Genomic DNA, 18,144 nt, shown 5'->3' with positions numbered 1-18,144 from the left:
GCTCTGTTAGGGAGGTTGGAGCAGCCAGCCAGGTCAGTCTGCTGAAATTTGACATAGATTTAAACCTGCCCCCCTATAGTTAAATTTAAATGTATTTGGCAGGAGTAGTGGCTTATAGCTTACATTCTCATACTGATATTTTTAGCTGGTAGTAGTTAGCCACTGTTCATATAAAATGTAGTGTTTGCAAAACCTGCGAAATAGAATCAGCAAAATAAATTAGCGAGAGAAATTGTCTTCAATTAGCATGTCAGAAACCATATATTTGTAAAATCCTGTTTTTGGGAGATTTAGAGATGAAAGATAGTCTGTGTTAATTTTTTCTTTATACTGAAGGAAATTTTTATTAAATCAGAAGCAAGATGCCTCAATAGCTCAGTGGTTTATGGATTTGGGGAAATTATATCCACAACACTTAAGTTCCAATGATATATCTCATACTTGGATGCATCTGCTTTTCAGGTCTTCTGAGATGATGGTTACCTCTGTTTCAATTTCTGCCAATCCATGAATTCAGATTTCTTGAGCTACTAGTGAAAACCGGTGTCTTTATCACTATGAGCACAGAGACTGCTGCTTAAGCTGTGAAATCCTCTGTCCCTCTTTATGAGGTCACACAAATAGTGTTGATTTGTAAAGTGGTGTTGGTGGTGATAATATATTTTGAGGGCTGTGTTTTCTGAATGCCTTCTAGTCATCCTGAATCTTTTTGCTGATTGAGTATTATTCTCCTGGTCTTTCTCACCCTTCCCCTTGTGCCCACTCCGGGCATGGCAGAGGAAGGAGCTCTCTTGCAGCCAGCTGTGGCACACAGCCAGCATCACCCTGGGGAGCAGCACTGCTTTCATCCTCCTCCCTGCTGGGGCTGCCTGCCATGCTGCAGAGGTCATTCACGGGACAGCAGGCCCTGGCCAGGCTGAGAGGGAGCAGAAGTCATTCCCTGTCAGCTTGGATCGGATCAGGGAGAGAACAGCTGAGAATGAGGGTGCTGCAGGCTGCCCAGTCCATTGGGAACTTGTCCAGGGAAGGCAGGCAGCTCCAGTCAGTGATCCTGGCCACTGAGGGGTGCAAGTCCCATTGAAGAGCAGAGATTCCCCGAGGCACACAATGTGGGGTTTGTTTACAGCAGCTTCCCTGGGTTAAGTGTACAGACCCTAAAAGCACATGCTCAATAACAGAATAGAAAATGGCATTTCCTATACAAGGGTCAGCTGATGAGACTCCTTACTAATAGCTTACTAGAGGCTGAGTAGTCTTGAAAGGAGACCCTTAAATTGGCTATATTTATTTTAAAGAGTTGATTTTGAAACATATTATGACTTTATTTGGTGTTTCACATTGGTCACTGCTAATGAATGCGGACTCCAAAAAATGTTTAGTTTGTTTTAGGAAATGCTGTTAAATAATGAAGAAAAAGAAATCATTGTTTAAGACTTATATTTTGTTTAAGACAACACACAGACTTCACAGTTCTTCTCTCAGTGTTTGCCTACATGGAAATTTTAGTGCTGATGTGATATATTTTCTTTTTCCCTGGCATTGTAATTGTAAATGTATGTGTCTCAGTCTTTTGGGCTGTAATTTAGTTCTCAGCCTCTGGGCTGAGTGCAGCCTGGTGTATTCCTTCCTTACTGGCAGGGGCTGTTGATGTCATGGGCCACCAGTGGTAACTGCTGTGCCATCTTCTCCTGGCAGCACCTTGGGGTGTGTGTCTGGGAGAGGTGATGGCTGCTGCCATGTCCATGGAAGCAGGAGATCCTCTTCAGCTCCACCTACAGCTAAATTGCTCTGCTTTTAGGGCAAACATGTTGCTTTCAAGCTGTAACTCTTTGACCTTTCAAACAACATATTAAAGCTCTTAAAGCATTATTATTCTAAATGTGAATGTTACTCTCACATTTCCTGCTGTAAAGGGTATTTAATCTCACATTTCCTGCAGTAGGAAGGAATTTAATATTTTTCAGCCAGACTTTCATCCTGAGCTGATAGTAATCCAGATCTACACAGAATGCTTTGTTTCAGCAAAAAGCAATTAACTGCTGCTTTTGGGCATGGGGGTGGAAGAATCTTCTTAAGTCTTAAATGCAGTGTGAGCACAGTGCTATGCAGACTCCCACAGAACACCTTGAAATTTGTCCTTCAGTCTATGCAGTGGACTTAAAGTAGAAATCAATCTTGATTTGGCTAGACTGGGTGTTCCAGGGGTGGGATAGGGACTGGGGGCCCTGAAGGGAATAACTGCAGAGGATTAGTGTAGTGTGTGATGGGGACTGGGCAGCACAGCAGTGGTTGTGCAGCTCCCATTCCTACTGTGACTCTCAGGCATGTGTGCTGCATCTTTATTTGTGTATATATCCTTTCAAACTTCTCAATGTTTTCTGTGTGTAACTTGAGTAAAACTTTCCATCTTGGCAAGTAGTTTTGGAATGAAGGGCCCATTGTATAAATCCCTTACGTCCTCCCTGAATGAGGCAGTGCTCCACAGGAGCTCCAGCTCAAGCGTGCAGTTTGGTTAAGGGCACAATGTTATTTTATGGCACATACTTGACTTTTTTTCCTCCTTTGAAAAACAAAATTCTCTATCCAAAAGCTGCACTGGAAAATAGGGTTGAATGTTCCTAGCTTGGATTTAGTCCTCTATCTACAGTGGAATGAGAAATATAGGCTTGTAATGTGAATTCTTACCATTGTTAGTTTTTATAATCTTGCATTATTCTATACAATTTCCAAATGTCTTTTTGTAGTATATCACATGATGAATAAACTTGCTGGGCAGCTGTTAAACAAGTGTGTCTTTCTATACTTCTGCTGCTGCCAAAACCAGCTTCTGACACTATTTTAAGTAGACTCTGTTCACTCTTGGTGAGTGGAACTGTGCTGAATTTGTATGGATTCTGCTGAGAACCAGCCAGGTCCATTTCACATACTCACCAGTGTTCAGTGACTGGGACTGGAGTCCAGCATTGGACACAGACTGATGAACAGTCTTGTATGTTATAGCAGAGTAATGTATTTACTGCAAGCTGTTACTTGTCAAAAGAAGCAGTTCTTTCTCCAGTGCTCTTCTCCATGTCCTAGCAGCTGATAAAGTTCTCAGGCATAGCTGGTTCCTGATGTAGTTTGCTTGAAATACTTTTCAGTGCAAGAAGTGGAGTAGTGGAAGGGCAGGATTTTTCCTGCCTTAGGAGGGACTTTAGGAGACCTGCCTCAAATGAGCCATTTTGGGGAATAAATTGGACTTGGGGATTTTTACAATCTTTAATGCAGATACTGTGCAGTGTTCGTAGTGCATTTTAACTCAAAGGCAAGCTGTACTTCAGTTTTTGAGAACTGAGTCATCCTACAAGTATGTAGGAAGAGGTAGAATACGTTAAGGCTTCTACTTGTCTCACAAAAAACCTTTTCTTTGTTGTTTGGTGACAGTCTATGAGTGGTGGGGTAAGAATTATAATACATCTGTCGTGCTTCAGTAGCACACTGTCCACTGTCTTAATTTTATATGCTGTACTAATGACTAGTCATTAGAAAATTAATATTAGGTTTCAGCCACTTTTCTCCCTGCCCTTTGGTACCCACACAAACTTAAGGAGCTTAATTCAACTGTCTCTTCACTTTACATGGCTATTTTTAACGTGGACTAATTCAGTGCTGGTCTACCAATTGCAAAAACAGTTGTTGTCATGAGACTGGGAACAAATGGCTGTGGCCAGCAGTGCCAGAATTGCCTTCTGCTGGTGCTGTTGCAGAGGAAGGTGTATGGAATTGTACCCAGGTTTCTGCTCCTGCTAGCTAACATGCTGGTCAAATGAAGAATTTTACTTAAAAGCTTCATTTGTAAGAATGAAACAAAGTTTTTAACACTTGCTTGAAGTGGAATTCATGCATGGGCTTGTCAGCCTTTCTCTGAAATGGTTATTTTTTGCCTTGTGCCAGAGATGGAAGAATTGAATGTTATTTTAACATGACTTTGAGTATGTGTTCTCATGGTCTTATTCTTTTAGTTGCTTATGCAATAAATTAATCTTTAATGCTTTAATAATAACATCATCTGATGTAAGATGAAAGAGCTGCTGGATGACCTTTCTTTCCAACAGGGAAATTTCCATATGTTCCATATGGAAAAAAAGTGAAGACAATTGGAGCAGGAATACTTGTTCATATGTGATTAACTGTTCTCCTGTGCAGCATTAGATTTTGGGTTGGTATTGTGGCAGTAAATCTATATTAGTAAGAGGACCTGCTAGCCTGGAGTCCAGGCAGGACCTCTTTGGTTTGTGGTTTCAAGTTTCTGTCAACTGGAGCTGCTTTTATAGTGCTGCCAGTTTCTCAGTTGTTTGAGTTAATGTTACAGAGTGTATTTTTAACACTTTTCTTCTTAACCTTATTCAAATTTGTGGAGGATAAAATATAAAGTAGCAGAAAACGAACTTCAACCATACTCTTTCAAGTGGAAGTGTTACTGTCGTGCTACCTTGAACTGCCATGTTTGAAGTGAACATTTCTGATGTGTGTTTCTTTTAAACACTTACCCTCAGTCTTTATTTGCTCAGATTAAAGGAGTAAAATGCAGCATTTGTAATTAAGCTGCCAGCTTGTGTAACTTTGTCATCTGGGAGCAATGCACAGTTAAGTGTGGGTAAAGCAATTCCTAAATCAGATGTAAAGCTGCTGCATGTGTGTGTTCAGTGGGTTTTGTTGTGCAGCAAGGAAGCATGGGCTTAAACATCTTAACCCAAGCTGAGCAGCAAAGTTAAACCTCTGCCTGGTTTCCAAAGATACTGTTGTTGTATTTCAGAGCCAAGGTGCAATAACTGAGAAACTGAGAAGTTTCAGTATGCATGATTTGACTACTATACAAGGAGATGAGCCTGTTGGACAGAGACCTTATCAGACATTGCCAGAAGCTAAAAAGAAAACCAGAGCCTCTACAAGTGAATCTTCAAGTAAGTATCTTTTTTTCTTCCCTACCTAAAAGAACAATTCACCCAAAGCAAAAGTGGAAGAGCAGAAATACATTCACCCCATTTCTAAATTGATAGGGCCTCAAAAATTCCAGTACACTCAAGCAAAGTAAATTATGACAGTTAAGAAATCCTTCCTGAATTACTTCCTTTTCACAGCCATTCTCAGTGTAATCATACTGTGTTCATCACTGCTGTCGTTGGCAATTGGCAGCAAGAATTTATTATCAAAGTAAAACTTAATTGGAAGTCAAATGTTATGTGATTAAGTGGAGTTTCTTGTAACAAATGTACAAGAAGTTAAATGTGAAAACATATGGAAGCTCGGTAAATAGAAGAGAAAATTAATAGAAATTAATTCACCAGGTTTGTAGTAATAGATCAAAATGTAAAATTGTACATGGTGATAGGAATAATAAAGGCATCAAGTTTTCATAATGGACTGGTGCCCGTCAGCACTTAGAAGATGGTGTGTGGTGACCAATATATGGTTTTGTTCAGAGACACTATTATTTCATTATTATATTACATGTTCTGTTATTGTCATCATCACTTTGCTCTTGAGCTTGTGATGCTTGAAGGAAGGTTTTGCTGGAAGTCTGGTAACTACACCTTTTTAAATGGCAAGGCTATGATGTAAAGGAGCTGATATTTCCCACAAAAGAAGCAGATCTGGGCTGTTTATCTTCACCTAAGCCTGTCATTCCTTCCTATCTCTCCATTTTGGGGAGGAGTAGTGTTTGTGTGGTCCAAGGAATTCCATGGATAGTGTGGTAGCCCATGATGTTTGTGAGGAATAGATGGCCAGCTGAAGGGACCTGGCTGAATTGCACATTGTTTCAGAGGGTATCCTGTGCAGGGCAGTGTGAGCTGGAGCTTCTGGCAGGAGAGAAAGCCAAGAATTCATGGAGAGCTGCACTGGAGATGATGTCACTGCAGCTGTTGTGCAGGGTCTGTTCCTCAGTGAGAGAGCATTACTTACCTATCTGAAAAGCTTGAAAATGCTCTAATTTTTTTTAATGCTTCAGTTGATACCGGATAAATAATCACTGATTGTCAGATTCAATCTCAAATGTCAGAAAGCTTTCTTACAGCTAGTTGAATTTAATGAATTGTTTCTGCTGCAGGTCTGATATCTAGCATACACCTCTCATGTTTTCTTTGAATTTCTGCAGCATTAGGAACTTAAAAAAGATTAAAAGTACACATAGATTTAGGAACACTCTATAGCAATATTCTGCTGTGCTTAGCAGGATCTTATTTTTTGTGGTCTGAGCTGGGAGTTCTGTGCAAATTGGTTGAAAAGGCCTACTTGTAGGACATGGATCATAGGATGGTGCTGAGCTGGCAGGGAAAAAGGGAGTGCTGTGAAAAAGGTGGATGGGATGCTGATGCATCACGTGTTACAAACAGAGATAAGAAGTGTTGGTGTCACTGCAAACACTGCTAGTCTGAAACAGAGAGACAGATGTGATTGAAATATTTTCTGTTGAAAAAGATAAATTGAAACTACTGGAAGCAGAGATGTGTTGCCTCTAAAATGGCAGAAGAGAATGACAGAATGTCTACCTCAACTAACAGTGCAATAGATTGTGATTCTAATTTCTAGGGAAAAAAAATTGAGGAAAAAAATAGCTAAGCCTAAATAAAATATTGGCTTAAGATGAAATGTATTCAGGTCATTAATAAAGTTTAGTTTGGAGTCTAAAAGGTGTTGCTGAGTGTTACAGCCTGTAGATTCTGGGATAAAAGGAGAGTTTTGTTGAGTAAGGAACCAGAGTGTATTTGAGAGCTTTGTGATAGGTCTGTGATGGGGATTCGGGGCTGTTGGACCCCAAGGAGCTTTTCAGGGTTTGTTTTTGAGCAGTTTGTGCCCTCTAGTGAGAGTCTTAGGTAATAATCTTGGTCCTGGTTTTGCAGCATGTTAACAACCCTTAAGGGTACTTGGGTGTGTTACCGATCTGAAAGGAGCTTTGGTAATAAAACTGCAGGAGGAGGAGAGTATGAAGGATCCTATCTATGAGAGTCATGAAATGGTTTGTATAGGAAAGGATCTCTAAAGGTTTATGTAAGTGTAACCTTCCTCTCATGTGGATTGTGTTCAAAAATCTTGAGTACTTCTTAAGATGACCACTAAGGTTTTTGCAGTTTAGTGTAAAGCAGAAGATGTCAGCAGACTTGTGGCTTGAATTTTGACAACTGGAGAATCACTGCATTTCATACCTATGGAACCAAGGGGCAGCATTAGAAATACCAAACTCGTGGCAGAGTGAATGTTTCTGTTTTGAAATGAGCACATCATTTAAAAGGATAAATCACCTGTGGTAAAGATGAAAATCACAGCTTTCTTAAAAATCAAAAAGTTACAGCTACTTTGTTTTTATAATTTTTTTAAAGGTTACAAAACTCCACTGGAAAAAAATCCCGGAGATGACAAAACAGATGAAGAGATGGAGGGGACATATTCAGAGGATGAAATGTTTGCTCAGAGAGGCCTTCGAAGAACTCAGAGTATGAAATCTGTGAAAACCATTAAAGGCCGCAAAGAGGCAAGTATGATCCCTGTCAATTGAGTTTGTTTGTTCAGTGTATATTGGTATTTTCATAGTGCAGAAATGGATTTTTATTTTTGATCTTGGAGAAGTTGTCAACAATAACTGCGTTCTGGAATGCTAAATGGGGAAGGAAGTATGTGATAACAATATCTAGGTTCGGAGCTTTTGTAGTTTGGAGGGTTTAGAGGAAATACATGAATGAAATAAACTAAGCAAGGAGCAAGGGAGAGGAGATGAAACAGACTCTGTGCTTGCAATGCTAATTCTGACACCACCGAGCCCACTTTCAGGAGCTCTCACCTTGGAAGGGTTGTGGATAGCAATATTATCATTTGCATGTTGTGTACACTTAACCATCTCCTGTTTAATAGATAAAGAATATTCAGAATTTTTAAATTCCCATAGACACACGGCCTGACTCTTTGTGATCTACAAAGAGAAGATCCTGGTTAGTGTTCAATGCACTTTATTTGTGCATGCATCACAAAATTTAAAGATACTTCAGGATAAATCTCTGTGGAGTCTCATAGAAGCTTCTGGGTCATTGCAGGAAAACAGATGATACTTATTCTTCTTGCCCAATTCTGTTGAAACTTTGTTATTTAGAGGCAGATTATTTTAGTGAAACTGGGGTGTCCAAAACACATTGAAAGACATTTACAAAATAAGATTAGTGGGCAGGTGAATCATATTTCTGCTTGGTGTGACTCAAATCTTTGTTATAATTTTCTTTTTCCCCTCAGATACGATATGGATCACTGAAATACAGAGTAAAGAAGAGACCTGCTGTATACTTTTAAGTGTACTGCACAATGCCTGCAAGAGAAACTGCTGTACTATAGTAACTTGAATTCAAGTTTTCAAGATCTGTGTACAATTCCTAAAATGAGTCTGTATGAACAGATATGGTAGGACTTGTTTTTGTGAACCCAAGCGATCAGATAAAGTATTACTCTGTTTTTCTATAATTGTTTAGATTTAAATCTGGACAAGTTACAGCATGAATTTCAGCACTCCTTGAATAGGAGTTAAATGAGGAATAGGAAATACTCTTTTGCCAGAGGTATTGAACAGATTGAAATAATTACAACTCCAATTGAATTAGCAGAAGATTTAAGTATCTAGAGCTTGTGAGAATTGAACCATAGTGTCCCCAAGTTTACATTGAAAGATAGATATACTTGAAATATTTTTCTGAACTACAATTCCTGAAAAGGCCTTTGTGTAATTTTTAAATGTACAGTTTAAAGGACAGTGGATGATGGTGGGAAAGAAAAAGGAAAGGTGAGGTAGGTTGGATACATCCTAAACATCATCATCTTGCATCATATTGCCAAGCTTTGCAAACTGGGGGTACATATAGCACTTTATGCAAAACTGTATAGTTTTGCACACTCTTAATGATTTACAACTGCACATGTCATTTTAGTGACTTGCTAGATAGGTTAGAGTTACATTTTGAATGCCAGCAATTCTTGTATTTTATGATCTTTTTAAAATTTATCCTGATTCCTTAAGTACACTTAGGATGCTGTAGATACTTGCTACTAACAATATTATCAGGTGCCTTTCTATGTGTTATAGGGCTGTGTGGGTTTTGTCTGTGTGGTTTTTTTTTGGGGGGTTGGGGTTTTTTTGTTTGTGGGGTTGTTTTGTTTGTGTCTGTCTTCCTCCATCTAAAGAGATGTAACATGATTTAAGTCAGTTTTTGGTTAAAATTGTGGTAAGTAAAACTTGTAGCAATTCCAGTGATACGCCTCAGGGATCTGATCAGCCCATGAGCTGTGTGTTAAAGTCATGCTGCCATAAAGGTATGTATGATAGCTTAGTCAGGCCCTGGTTTAGTTTTGCTCTACATTGCTTTAAGAACAAATATATTTATATATAGTGTACTTCAGAACATGTATGAGTGTATATTTCATACCATATGTGGATTCTAAAATGGCCTGTGTAGTACTTTCTTTTATTGCTGAAGTTATTACTAAAATATTTGCATATAAATAGCTTCTTCTAAAAGTCTAGTTGATTTAGTCATTTTATAACCTAGAATCCCATGGCATATCTGCACAGAGATTAATTTTGCAATGTCTTTCAATGCAGTGACTTGTTAAAATTACTTTTTTAGGTCACCTTTGGTACAATTTTCTGCAGTTCTGAGAATTAGGCTGATTTTAGTTTGCTGTGTGACTATATTTCTACTGTGGATTCAGGGAGAAACCACCCACTTTTTTGCAGATAGTATTTTATTATGCATCTTTGGGACAGTCCTTGCTACTTCCCTCAAAGAGGAAATGGCATGGATTCCTTATCCTTGGATCTCTGACTTCAGTCCTTAGGCCTTTCCCCAAGTATTGACAGTAATCTGTAAGTCTACAGCAGAGATCTTAAATATATTCCTGAGGCTTGGGCCTGCTGCAGTTCTTTTTCTGTTACAGCCATAGCAGTTCACTGCTGGTAGGCACTTGGTGGTCTGCAGCATAGACTGGCATTCAGAGTAATCCTCTGCACACTTCAGCCAGGGTTTGAGTTCTGTGGGTGCACGTGCAGCTGGTCTGTGTTGGTGTTGTTCCTCCCTGCCTGTGGGAAGTGTCTGCAAGCCCTGTGCACTTTGCACTTCAACAAAACAGCACTTCAGCATCTCTGAGGAGCCTCGGTGCTTTAGTGAGAACTCCCAGCAGGCCACGTGTGATTAAAAGGCTAAAACCTGTTTTACTTCACTCAGAAACACAGTTGGATACCAGAAGACAGGAAGGCTGCTCTCTCCCAAATGAGTACAGTGCAAAAATCCCATCTCCTAACCAAAACTGTACCTTGTTATCCAGCTTTTCTAAGGAGCTGTGGGCAAGGAGTGATCACAAAAGCAACCTTCCCCGGAGTGTGGGACTTCTGCCCCAGGAATGTCTGTGCTTCTCCTCTGTTTCCCTAGGCTTGTCTGTGTGTTTTGGCACTCTATACACTAATGTATAAGACACTAAGGAGCCCTAAGCTCTTGTATTTGCATCTCACCCCTCTCTGAATAGTAGACTGACCTGGGCCTGGGATGGAATCTCTAACTCTTACTGTACAGTTGAGCACTTACTGACACATTTTGCTGTAACCAATCATGCTTGTTTTACCAGCAAGCATGGCAAAAAAAGGATCATCTTTGTACAAATCATAATCCTGCATGAAGGAGTAGAGGAAGCCATTTTTTCAGAATTACAGCTCCTGTTACAGGTTCATGTAGATCCTGTTTTGGGGGTTGTGTTTTTAACACATTTCTAGGGCTAGAGATCATTGAAGTGTTTCAGGCTCTACCACACTCCTGTCAGGAAGTAGCTCTATGTGTCTCTATGTACCTGAGGCTGTAACTTCTGGCAGAATTAACTTGCTAACTCAGTAGTGATAAAGGCTAAATAAATCCTCATCTTCCTGGAACTTGCATGGAATTAGGAAAGCTGGCAGTATTATTCATATTCATTACTGTTTGCATATAAATGTACTTCTTTCAGGTAACTCTCTTACATGATCAAACCTTCAATGTTTCCTTTGCTGTTTTCTTCAGTCTAATAGCCAACTATAAAAATATTTTCATGCCAGCCTGATTTTGATCTTTGAATTCATCCTCAAACTGGTTCACTGGATTATCTTCATTTTTTCTTCTTACTGTTCATTGCTAGGTGATGCTTGTCAGGGCTCAATGGCATGATTAGCGTTCATCCCAGTGATACTTAGTTCTCTCTCCTTGTTGAATGTAGTTTACTTTGGTTTTGAAACACTACAGTCTTTTAACTTTGGTTACAGGGAATTTTCAAACTTTTTTGCCTTAGCAACTGCAGAAGTCGTCTGTCTAGCTCTTGCCAGGAAACTTTGTGAAAAAAAATGTTAAAAATCAATGTTTAACATTCTTTTTGGATTTGGTATGTAGAATGTAGTTGATGTCAAATTATCTAATCTTCTGAACAAAGTGTTTCCTAAAAACTGAGTGACTGCTAATTTGACTGTAGTCAAACAAAGACTTGGGGTTTAAAAGTGCTTTAAAAGAAAATATGTATTTCTGTTTAAATCATATCAAGGTTTCAAGCCTTTCCAAAATATATCTGAACTGACTCAGCTTTCTTAGCAAGAGCCTACTGTGCTTGTTAAATACCCAGTCTGAGATGAGGATTAAATTGGTGGCCTCAGCTGCAAATGAGCTTAGGCTGGACTTTGATTGCAATGTAATTGCCAATATTGCTAATACCTTTGGTGTGTGAAAGTAACTGAATAACATCCAACATGCATTTTGCAAACTATAATGAATTTTAAAATAAAGATAACTTGGTAAAAGAGAATGGTGAAGAAAATGCTGGACACATTCAATGTGCTGTTCATGACAAAAAGGTGTTTTATTTTTGGTGTTGCTTTTATTAATGGGAAGTTGGTATTTTTAAGTACTTTTTCTACAAAAATGTATGTGCAAAGGCAATACTTTAACATTTTTCAAGAACTTGTATTTTTAAATGCTACAAACCAGAGAATATACATTTGGACTGAAGATAGTAGCTTTAAAAAATGCAATGCAAGCTTTAATTTTTATATTGTAATAATAACTTGCCGTCAACTTGTTTACATATTTGTAGGATGGAAACTTCATTATGCATTGACTTACCTTGATGCTGTCTTTAATAAATGCTGCTTTGAGCAAGATGCAGTGGATATTTTATTACCTGAATTGCTATTAACAAACTAGTCACTGTGTAATCTGTATTGTGTTACTTATTATAATGGTTCTAGCACCAAAAACAACCTAGCTGAACTTTGGAGAGACTTGAAAAACTCTTGAAAGTATGACTGAATTGCCCTTGAGGTTTTGCCATGAAGTCTGAAGCTAATTTAAGCTGAAATGAAATGTACCCTGCTAAAGACAACTTGAACTTGCTTTAGTGTCACCTAGTTGGGTTAGATGTATGGTTCAGAGTAAATAATTACTGAGATGTTCAGTGTCCCAAAAGAGTGTAATTCCTGGGGAACTGCTGGACATCAAACTGATTTTGTTTTATATTCCCTAGTCAGAGTTATTCCGGTAATCCAGAGGAGGAGATGCATAGATGAATTTGGCCCTTTCCTTTTTCAACCCTCCTTTTGAGTCATCTGTTAACACCCCTACCAAAACCCAAGCAAAAACCTCAGTAACCACATTTCCTGGGCCTTGTTTGCAAGGCTTCCTGGCTTACTTCCTCAAATAAAAGAATTTCTTGATATGGCTAATTGAGGAGGAAGATTTAAAAGACAGTAGCAATAATTAATTTTTAAGCATTATGACAATCAATCCCAGAAGCACAGACTGACTCTTAAGGGATCTTGCAGTGATTCAGTTTCTGATGTCAGAAAAGTTCATGCAGTACAAGCACCCTGCTAAGAAATTGTGGATGCCAGAAAGCAATGCTGAATTTTTTTCCTTTATTTCTTCATCTGACATTTAGCAGGTAGTGGGAGCACTCCTGAATGTGGGCTAAAAGCTGCCTTCCTGCTTTTTAACATGATGCTGGTAAGACCCACTCAGGGAATAATCTGATTATTCAAAACTAGTGGTGTTTTGTTCATCTTAGCTTAAAATGTTAAATATTCAGCAGCAGCAATGGTGACAGGTTTTTGGGGTGTGTTGTTGTTGGTTGGTTTTTGGTTTTGGGATATTTTTTAAGTTCTTAAGCATTGTGCATTTTCCCCACTAGTATGGGATAACAAATGGTGGAATATGGAGGAGAAATCTAATACATGTTGTAAAATCAGGAGACTTCCAAAATTATTTTCCTCCTTCCTGTAGATTTATTCAGGAACGGAATGGGAGCCTGTCTTATGTGTGCCTGCCTTTGCCAAAGTTCAGCAACAGATTGCTTTGTTTGCATTAGGATGGGAATTGTGGAAGCAGCTGGAGCAGAGACTACAAGGAATTCAAAAGGTAGGATTTCACTGCTGTCTGCTAATTCACAGTGACTGTGTGGATGGGGAAGCTAAGAAACTGTTTAGGAAGTTCATTTTTCCAGGCTGCAACAGTTCCAAGGGAAGCAGCACTTTGCCCTCACTTAGCTTTTCCTGTGTACCACACTCACTGTGTTGCTCACTGCTTCCTCAGGGAGCTGCACCACCCCAGCCAATCCTTCTCCTAATTTTAGTAAAAATGAACTAAAAATACTGAGGGAAAGTCAGCCTACCTTACTGCCTTAAAAAATGGAATTTCTGTATATGGCTGAGGAGAAAGACTTTTTAAAAAAAGCCCCAAAGCAAACCTAAAACCCTGTATAAAGTTAGTGTGATTGTAAACAAATGTAATGCTGATAAAAATGCAGCCATAACCGTGTGTGTTGTGCCTTCAAAACATAACCATGTCCTGAAGGAACTGTGCCAATGGCCACTCACTGTGCTTTTGTCAAACCCCTTTTTGGAAGGTTTCATTAATGATGGTGATGTCTCTGTCCTTGCTAACTTGAAGGGAGTTTCTCGTGCTGTTCATAGGATGTGGAGCTTTTACGTGTTACTCTGCAAGCCCCAGGGTGAAAAGAGCATTTTGTAGTAGTTCAAATTGATCAGGACAATCTCCTGGCCTTTGGAGAAGGCTGCTGAGCAAAATAAACCTTTGGTAGAGGCCTGCAATTATCTAGTCTAGATTGAATCTTGATGAAAAACAATGCTTCTCTTAAAATCGAGGTCATGAAAGAAGGAAAGCTGCTGCCTTGTTCAAACCACATAGAACAACTGCCAAGCTGTTCTGCTTTTCTCTGGGGGGTCTCCTGCAGCTCCCCTTTGAGTGCCAGTTTGCTGGAGAGATGTGGCTGTATCCCTGTGAGTCCTGCCTGGACCAACCCCCTCTCCTGGCAGCCCCTTCTCCCCCTGGCAACATTTTTGTTGGCAAGCTACAGTTAATTTTGAAGAATATTGAAAAAGCTCCCTTTGTGCAAATAAAGTAGATAGCTGCATTCTTTTAAAAGTTACTTTCTTCACAGATCACTGTATCAAACTTGTTAAAATACAAACCTGCAGCCCCTAAGCAGCAAAAGTACCAGTTTGTAAAAGCAATCTTTTCTCTTGTTCTGCCCTGCAAGAGCTGCTTCTGTAAAGTTTATTTCCTTTATTTTATTGATGGAGATTAAGCTTAACGGAACTTAAATATTGTCAGTTCTGTTCTGGTTTTGCAGGGACAGTGTTCTCAAAAAAACTCCACAGTGGCTCTTATGTTCTGCTTCAGGAGCTAATCACTGTACAAGCTGTCTGTGTGCCTTGCCCCATTGGGAATTGGTATTTTCAATCCACTATCAGGTAATTGTCTTCTCTTTGATGATTTGTGATTGTGCTGCTTCAGTTTAGATTTTGTGTGAGGTAGAAAATATATTTTATAAAGAAACCTATACTTGAATTTTTTTAAAATTATAAATGCATGTGCACAGTAAGATACTGAAATACCAATGAGTAGCCCATAACTAGTTCTGAGCATTTTTATGGACCAAGACATTTTGCTGTAATCCCTTTCTGGTTCTCTCAAACAGTTCAAGATGTGTTTGGTGAGGGAAGGCACCAGGGATCACTTATTGTTCAGAAGTACTGCAGTAGTGAATGTGCATTGTACTTCTTAATGGAGAAATTTTAATACCTGTTCATTGAAATAATTGTGCTGGTTTAGTGGTAAAATGGCTATGCTTTTCACAGGTCCTTGTTTTAATAGCCCAAGATAAGCTGCCTTGCCAAAGTTTGGGAATTGGGATGCAGGTAATGTTGCTTACCACGTGGAACAATTTTAATTTATTACAATGAAATTTCCAGGAGGAGACATGTTAGAATCAGTTATGGAGGAAAGAATATGTCTAGTGTTGGCTTATCTATCAAACTTTGGATACAACTTTAATGGAATATAAAAGAAGTGGGAAATAAAATAATAATTTGATGTCTTTTATTACTGGGGGAAGGGCATGCTTTTAATAAGGATTTTTTTTAAAAGTGGTACCTAATTGAACAAGAAGCCTACAAATTAAGCCTTGCATCATCCCTGTTTTTTGCTGGGATGCTCATTGGAAATGTCACACTTGACCCTTTGTCAGATAAACTGGGCAGGAAACCAGTGTATATCTCAGGTGAGATTGTTGAAAGGTTTTTCTTAAGTATTCTACATGGAAAATAACTTTCTTGCCTGCCCCTGGGCCACCCTCAAACGCTGCTCGTGGGTCCCTTGCTCTGTCAGTGACCTGAGCATTTCACTGGGAGTGGAGCAGCACTGAAAGTTCTCAATGTCAGTGTGCTGAGCAGCACAGAGGCCGTGCAGTATTAGTGGGAGGTGAAAAAACCTGCTTTTGCCATGGCTATCTCTACTGGAGATAGCATTCCACACATTACCTAACTATATTGTTTGAAATAAAAAAATATTTTGCCTTTTTTCAGAGGGTAGGGGAGACCACTTTACCCAGGCATCTTCAGCAGTGGGTTACTCCTGTCCTGGTGTTTTGTTTTCCTGTGTAAAAGCTGTGTTTGCAAACAAAGGGTCTTGTTAAATGAGAACACACTCAAGGAAATGCCAGGAGTCTTCTTCCTCCTCCTTTCTTTGTAAGTGGTTCACATGCATTATAATGATAAGAAAAAAGATGCAGTAATTAAGTTACTTTTCCCTGTCATTGTTTGAGTGAGAGGCAAAAATGAGGATGACATTTTTCTTTATGGGTTTGTGAACCAAGCAAGATAAAAATTATATTGTGTGCAGGAAGAGAGGATGTTAAATGAAGCAGAAAGTCAGGGTTACCCAAAAGACAAGCCTGTGTTTCTGAATGCTGTTACAGTTGTGGTGGCCAGCTGTGTGCCAGCTGTCCAAGAAAACTTGATTACAGATCTGCTTGGGGAAGGGATGGAAGGCCTGCCAAAGGCTGTGAGCTGGAGCATCTGCCAGTAGCACTGCCTCTTGCCAAGGCAGGGCTCCAGCACTCCAGAACTGCTGGAAGTCATCCTAGAGGGATTTTAGAGTTTCTTTCCATGAGATGCATGCAAAGGGAAATAAGTGGGAGCACTTGGAATTACCTTTTTAGCATGTTCTGCTATGTATCTGCTTGCTTTTGATGTTCCTTGTGCCTCTTTCTAGTGCTGGGTGCTCCTGTTTTGAATTCCTACACTGGCACTACCATAATAATGATTATAAACTCCTTCAGTATGTAAGGAATTTAGTGCTAGCTTTGTCTGGCCTGTGTTCTTAGAGAATGTTCTTTTAAAATAAAAAGTTACACACCTCATAGGTTCCTGATGACTAGTTAAGCTGCAGAAGAAATAAAAGAATTAGTGTTGTAGGTTGCCTGCACATTAATACCAGGAATGTCTGGCATACAGCACAAATTGAACAAAGCTCTTCTGATTTGATTTTTTTAGATAGATCTGCTCTTGAAAGAAGTTCTGTTAAAGACTACACTAAAAAACCCACCTCTCTTCCTGTAGTCAAAAAATACAAAGCCTGAGGGCATCATAAAGAAATTCTGCATTATATATTTTCCTCCATGGTGTTCTGTTTCTGATGAAGTAGAATTACTTCCCCAAATACTAAAAATACTGGGATCCTTTGAAGTAATGGAAGTTAAGTTTGGTTGTGGGATGTATATCTCTGTTAGGAGCGCCAGAGAAAATAAATGTTCAGTTCAAGATATTCCATTCCTTATTTTATGGCTCATATCAAAGCTGCAATAGGGGGGAAATAGTTGACAAATATTCACCTCTGGGGAATGGAAGTGTGATAAAAGAGGCAATGAATGAAGCCACACAAGCACCATGCCTGTGAGCACAGTGTTCCAGGCTGCAAGAGGAGCGTGGCTGCCACACGCCTGCTTGCCCAACTCACGTCAGCTCTTGCTGCTCTCTGTTCCCCTTCCAGCCCTCTGTGGAAACAATTGCACTCACCTCTAGCATTGGAGATGCACAGAACATGATGGTAGATGCAGTGGAGGAGGGAAGCACAGAGAGAAGCAGGGAGTTTGTGTGATTTACGTGAGGCAAGGGGAAGGTGCAGCCCAACACTGGCTTTTACTTGTACAGCCTGTTTGATGGGGCAGCTGCTCCACGTTCATAACCCAACCACGAGAGTTAAAAATGAGCCACTTCATATAGCCTAGAAGGAAAGTGAGTATTCTGAATATGCTGTGTGCAATTTAAATAGTGCTGGAAGAAATGGCTGCCTTAGGAACGTCTTCTGTCCTGACACTTTCTTCTTTGTGAGACATAGCTGCTTGGGCTGTGGACTATGTTGAAGCTGAGTGGAAGTGATTGCACTGGAAATCAGGTTCTACAGGGTAGAGGGAAGGTCAGCAGATGTATTCTTTCCTGGCACACCACTCTGTCTGAACTGCAGATGGAATTGCTGCACTCTAACAATGGACTCTGCCACCCTGAGAATGTGAAGGTGCTCTAGGTATTGTTGAGCAGGAACGTGTGGATCACTGGTGTGATTTGTCTGGCTTGCAGACTGCAAAGGGGCTATGAAGGCCAGAAATGGCTTTTTGCTCTGGAACTTTTTCTCTGGGAGTAGTTGCTGGATGTTAGCTGCTGCAAGAGTTAGAGTGCAAGAGGGAAAGCACATATCTCCAGGGAGTTTGATGGAGTTCAGTGGGTTTGTGTTACATGTTGAGCATAGCAAGGGTTCTAAAAGGAAG

General features: G+C 39.7%; 1 protein-coding gene across 8 annotated transcripts in view; it reads left to right on the top strand.

The window, feature by feature from the left end:
• Window positions 1-12,184, top strand: part of REEP3 (receptor accessory protein 3) — a 53,162-nt gene extending 40,978 nt beyond the window's left edge. For all 8 annotated transcript variants that reach the window (XM_064429971.1, XM_064429974.1, XM_064429975.1 and 5 more), the window contains 3 exons: window positions 4,796-4,943; window positions 7,359-7,510; window positions 8,260-12,184. In XM_064429971.1, the coding sequence (XP_064286041.1) occupies window positions 4,796-4,943; window positions 7,359-7,510; window positions 8,260-8,316 (357 nt within the window). In that variant the 3' untranslated portion in view covers window positions 8,317-12,184. The remainder of the gene's footprint in view (window positions 1-4,795; window positions 4,944-7,358; window positions 7,511-8,259) is intronic.
• Window positions 12,185-18,144: the final 5,960 nt, after the last annotated feature.

Source organism: Passer domesticus, chromosome 8 (genome assembly GCF_036417665.1).
Source record: "Passer domesticus isolate bPasDom1 chromosome 8, bPasDom1.hap1, whole genome shotgun sequence".
Taxonomy (NCBI): Eukaryota; Metazoa; Chordata; class Aves; order Passeriformes; family Passeridae; genus Passer; species Passer domesticus.
This window is presented reverse-complemented; position numbering and strand designations above follow the sequence as displayed.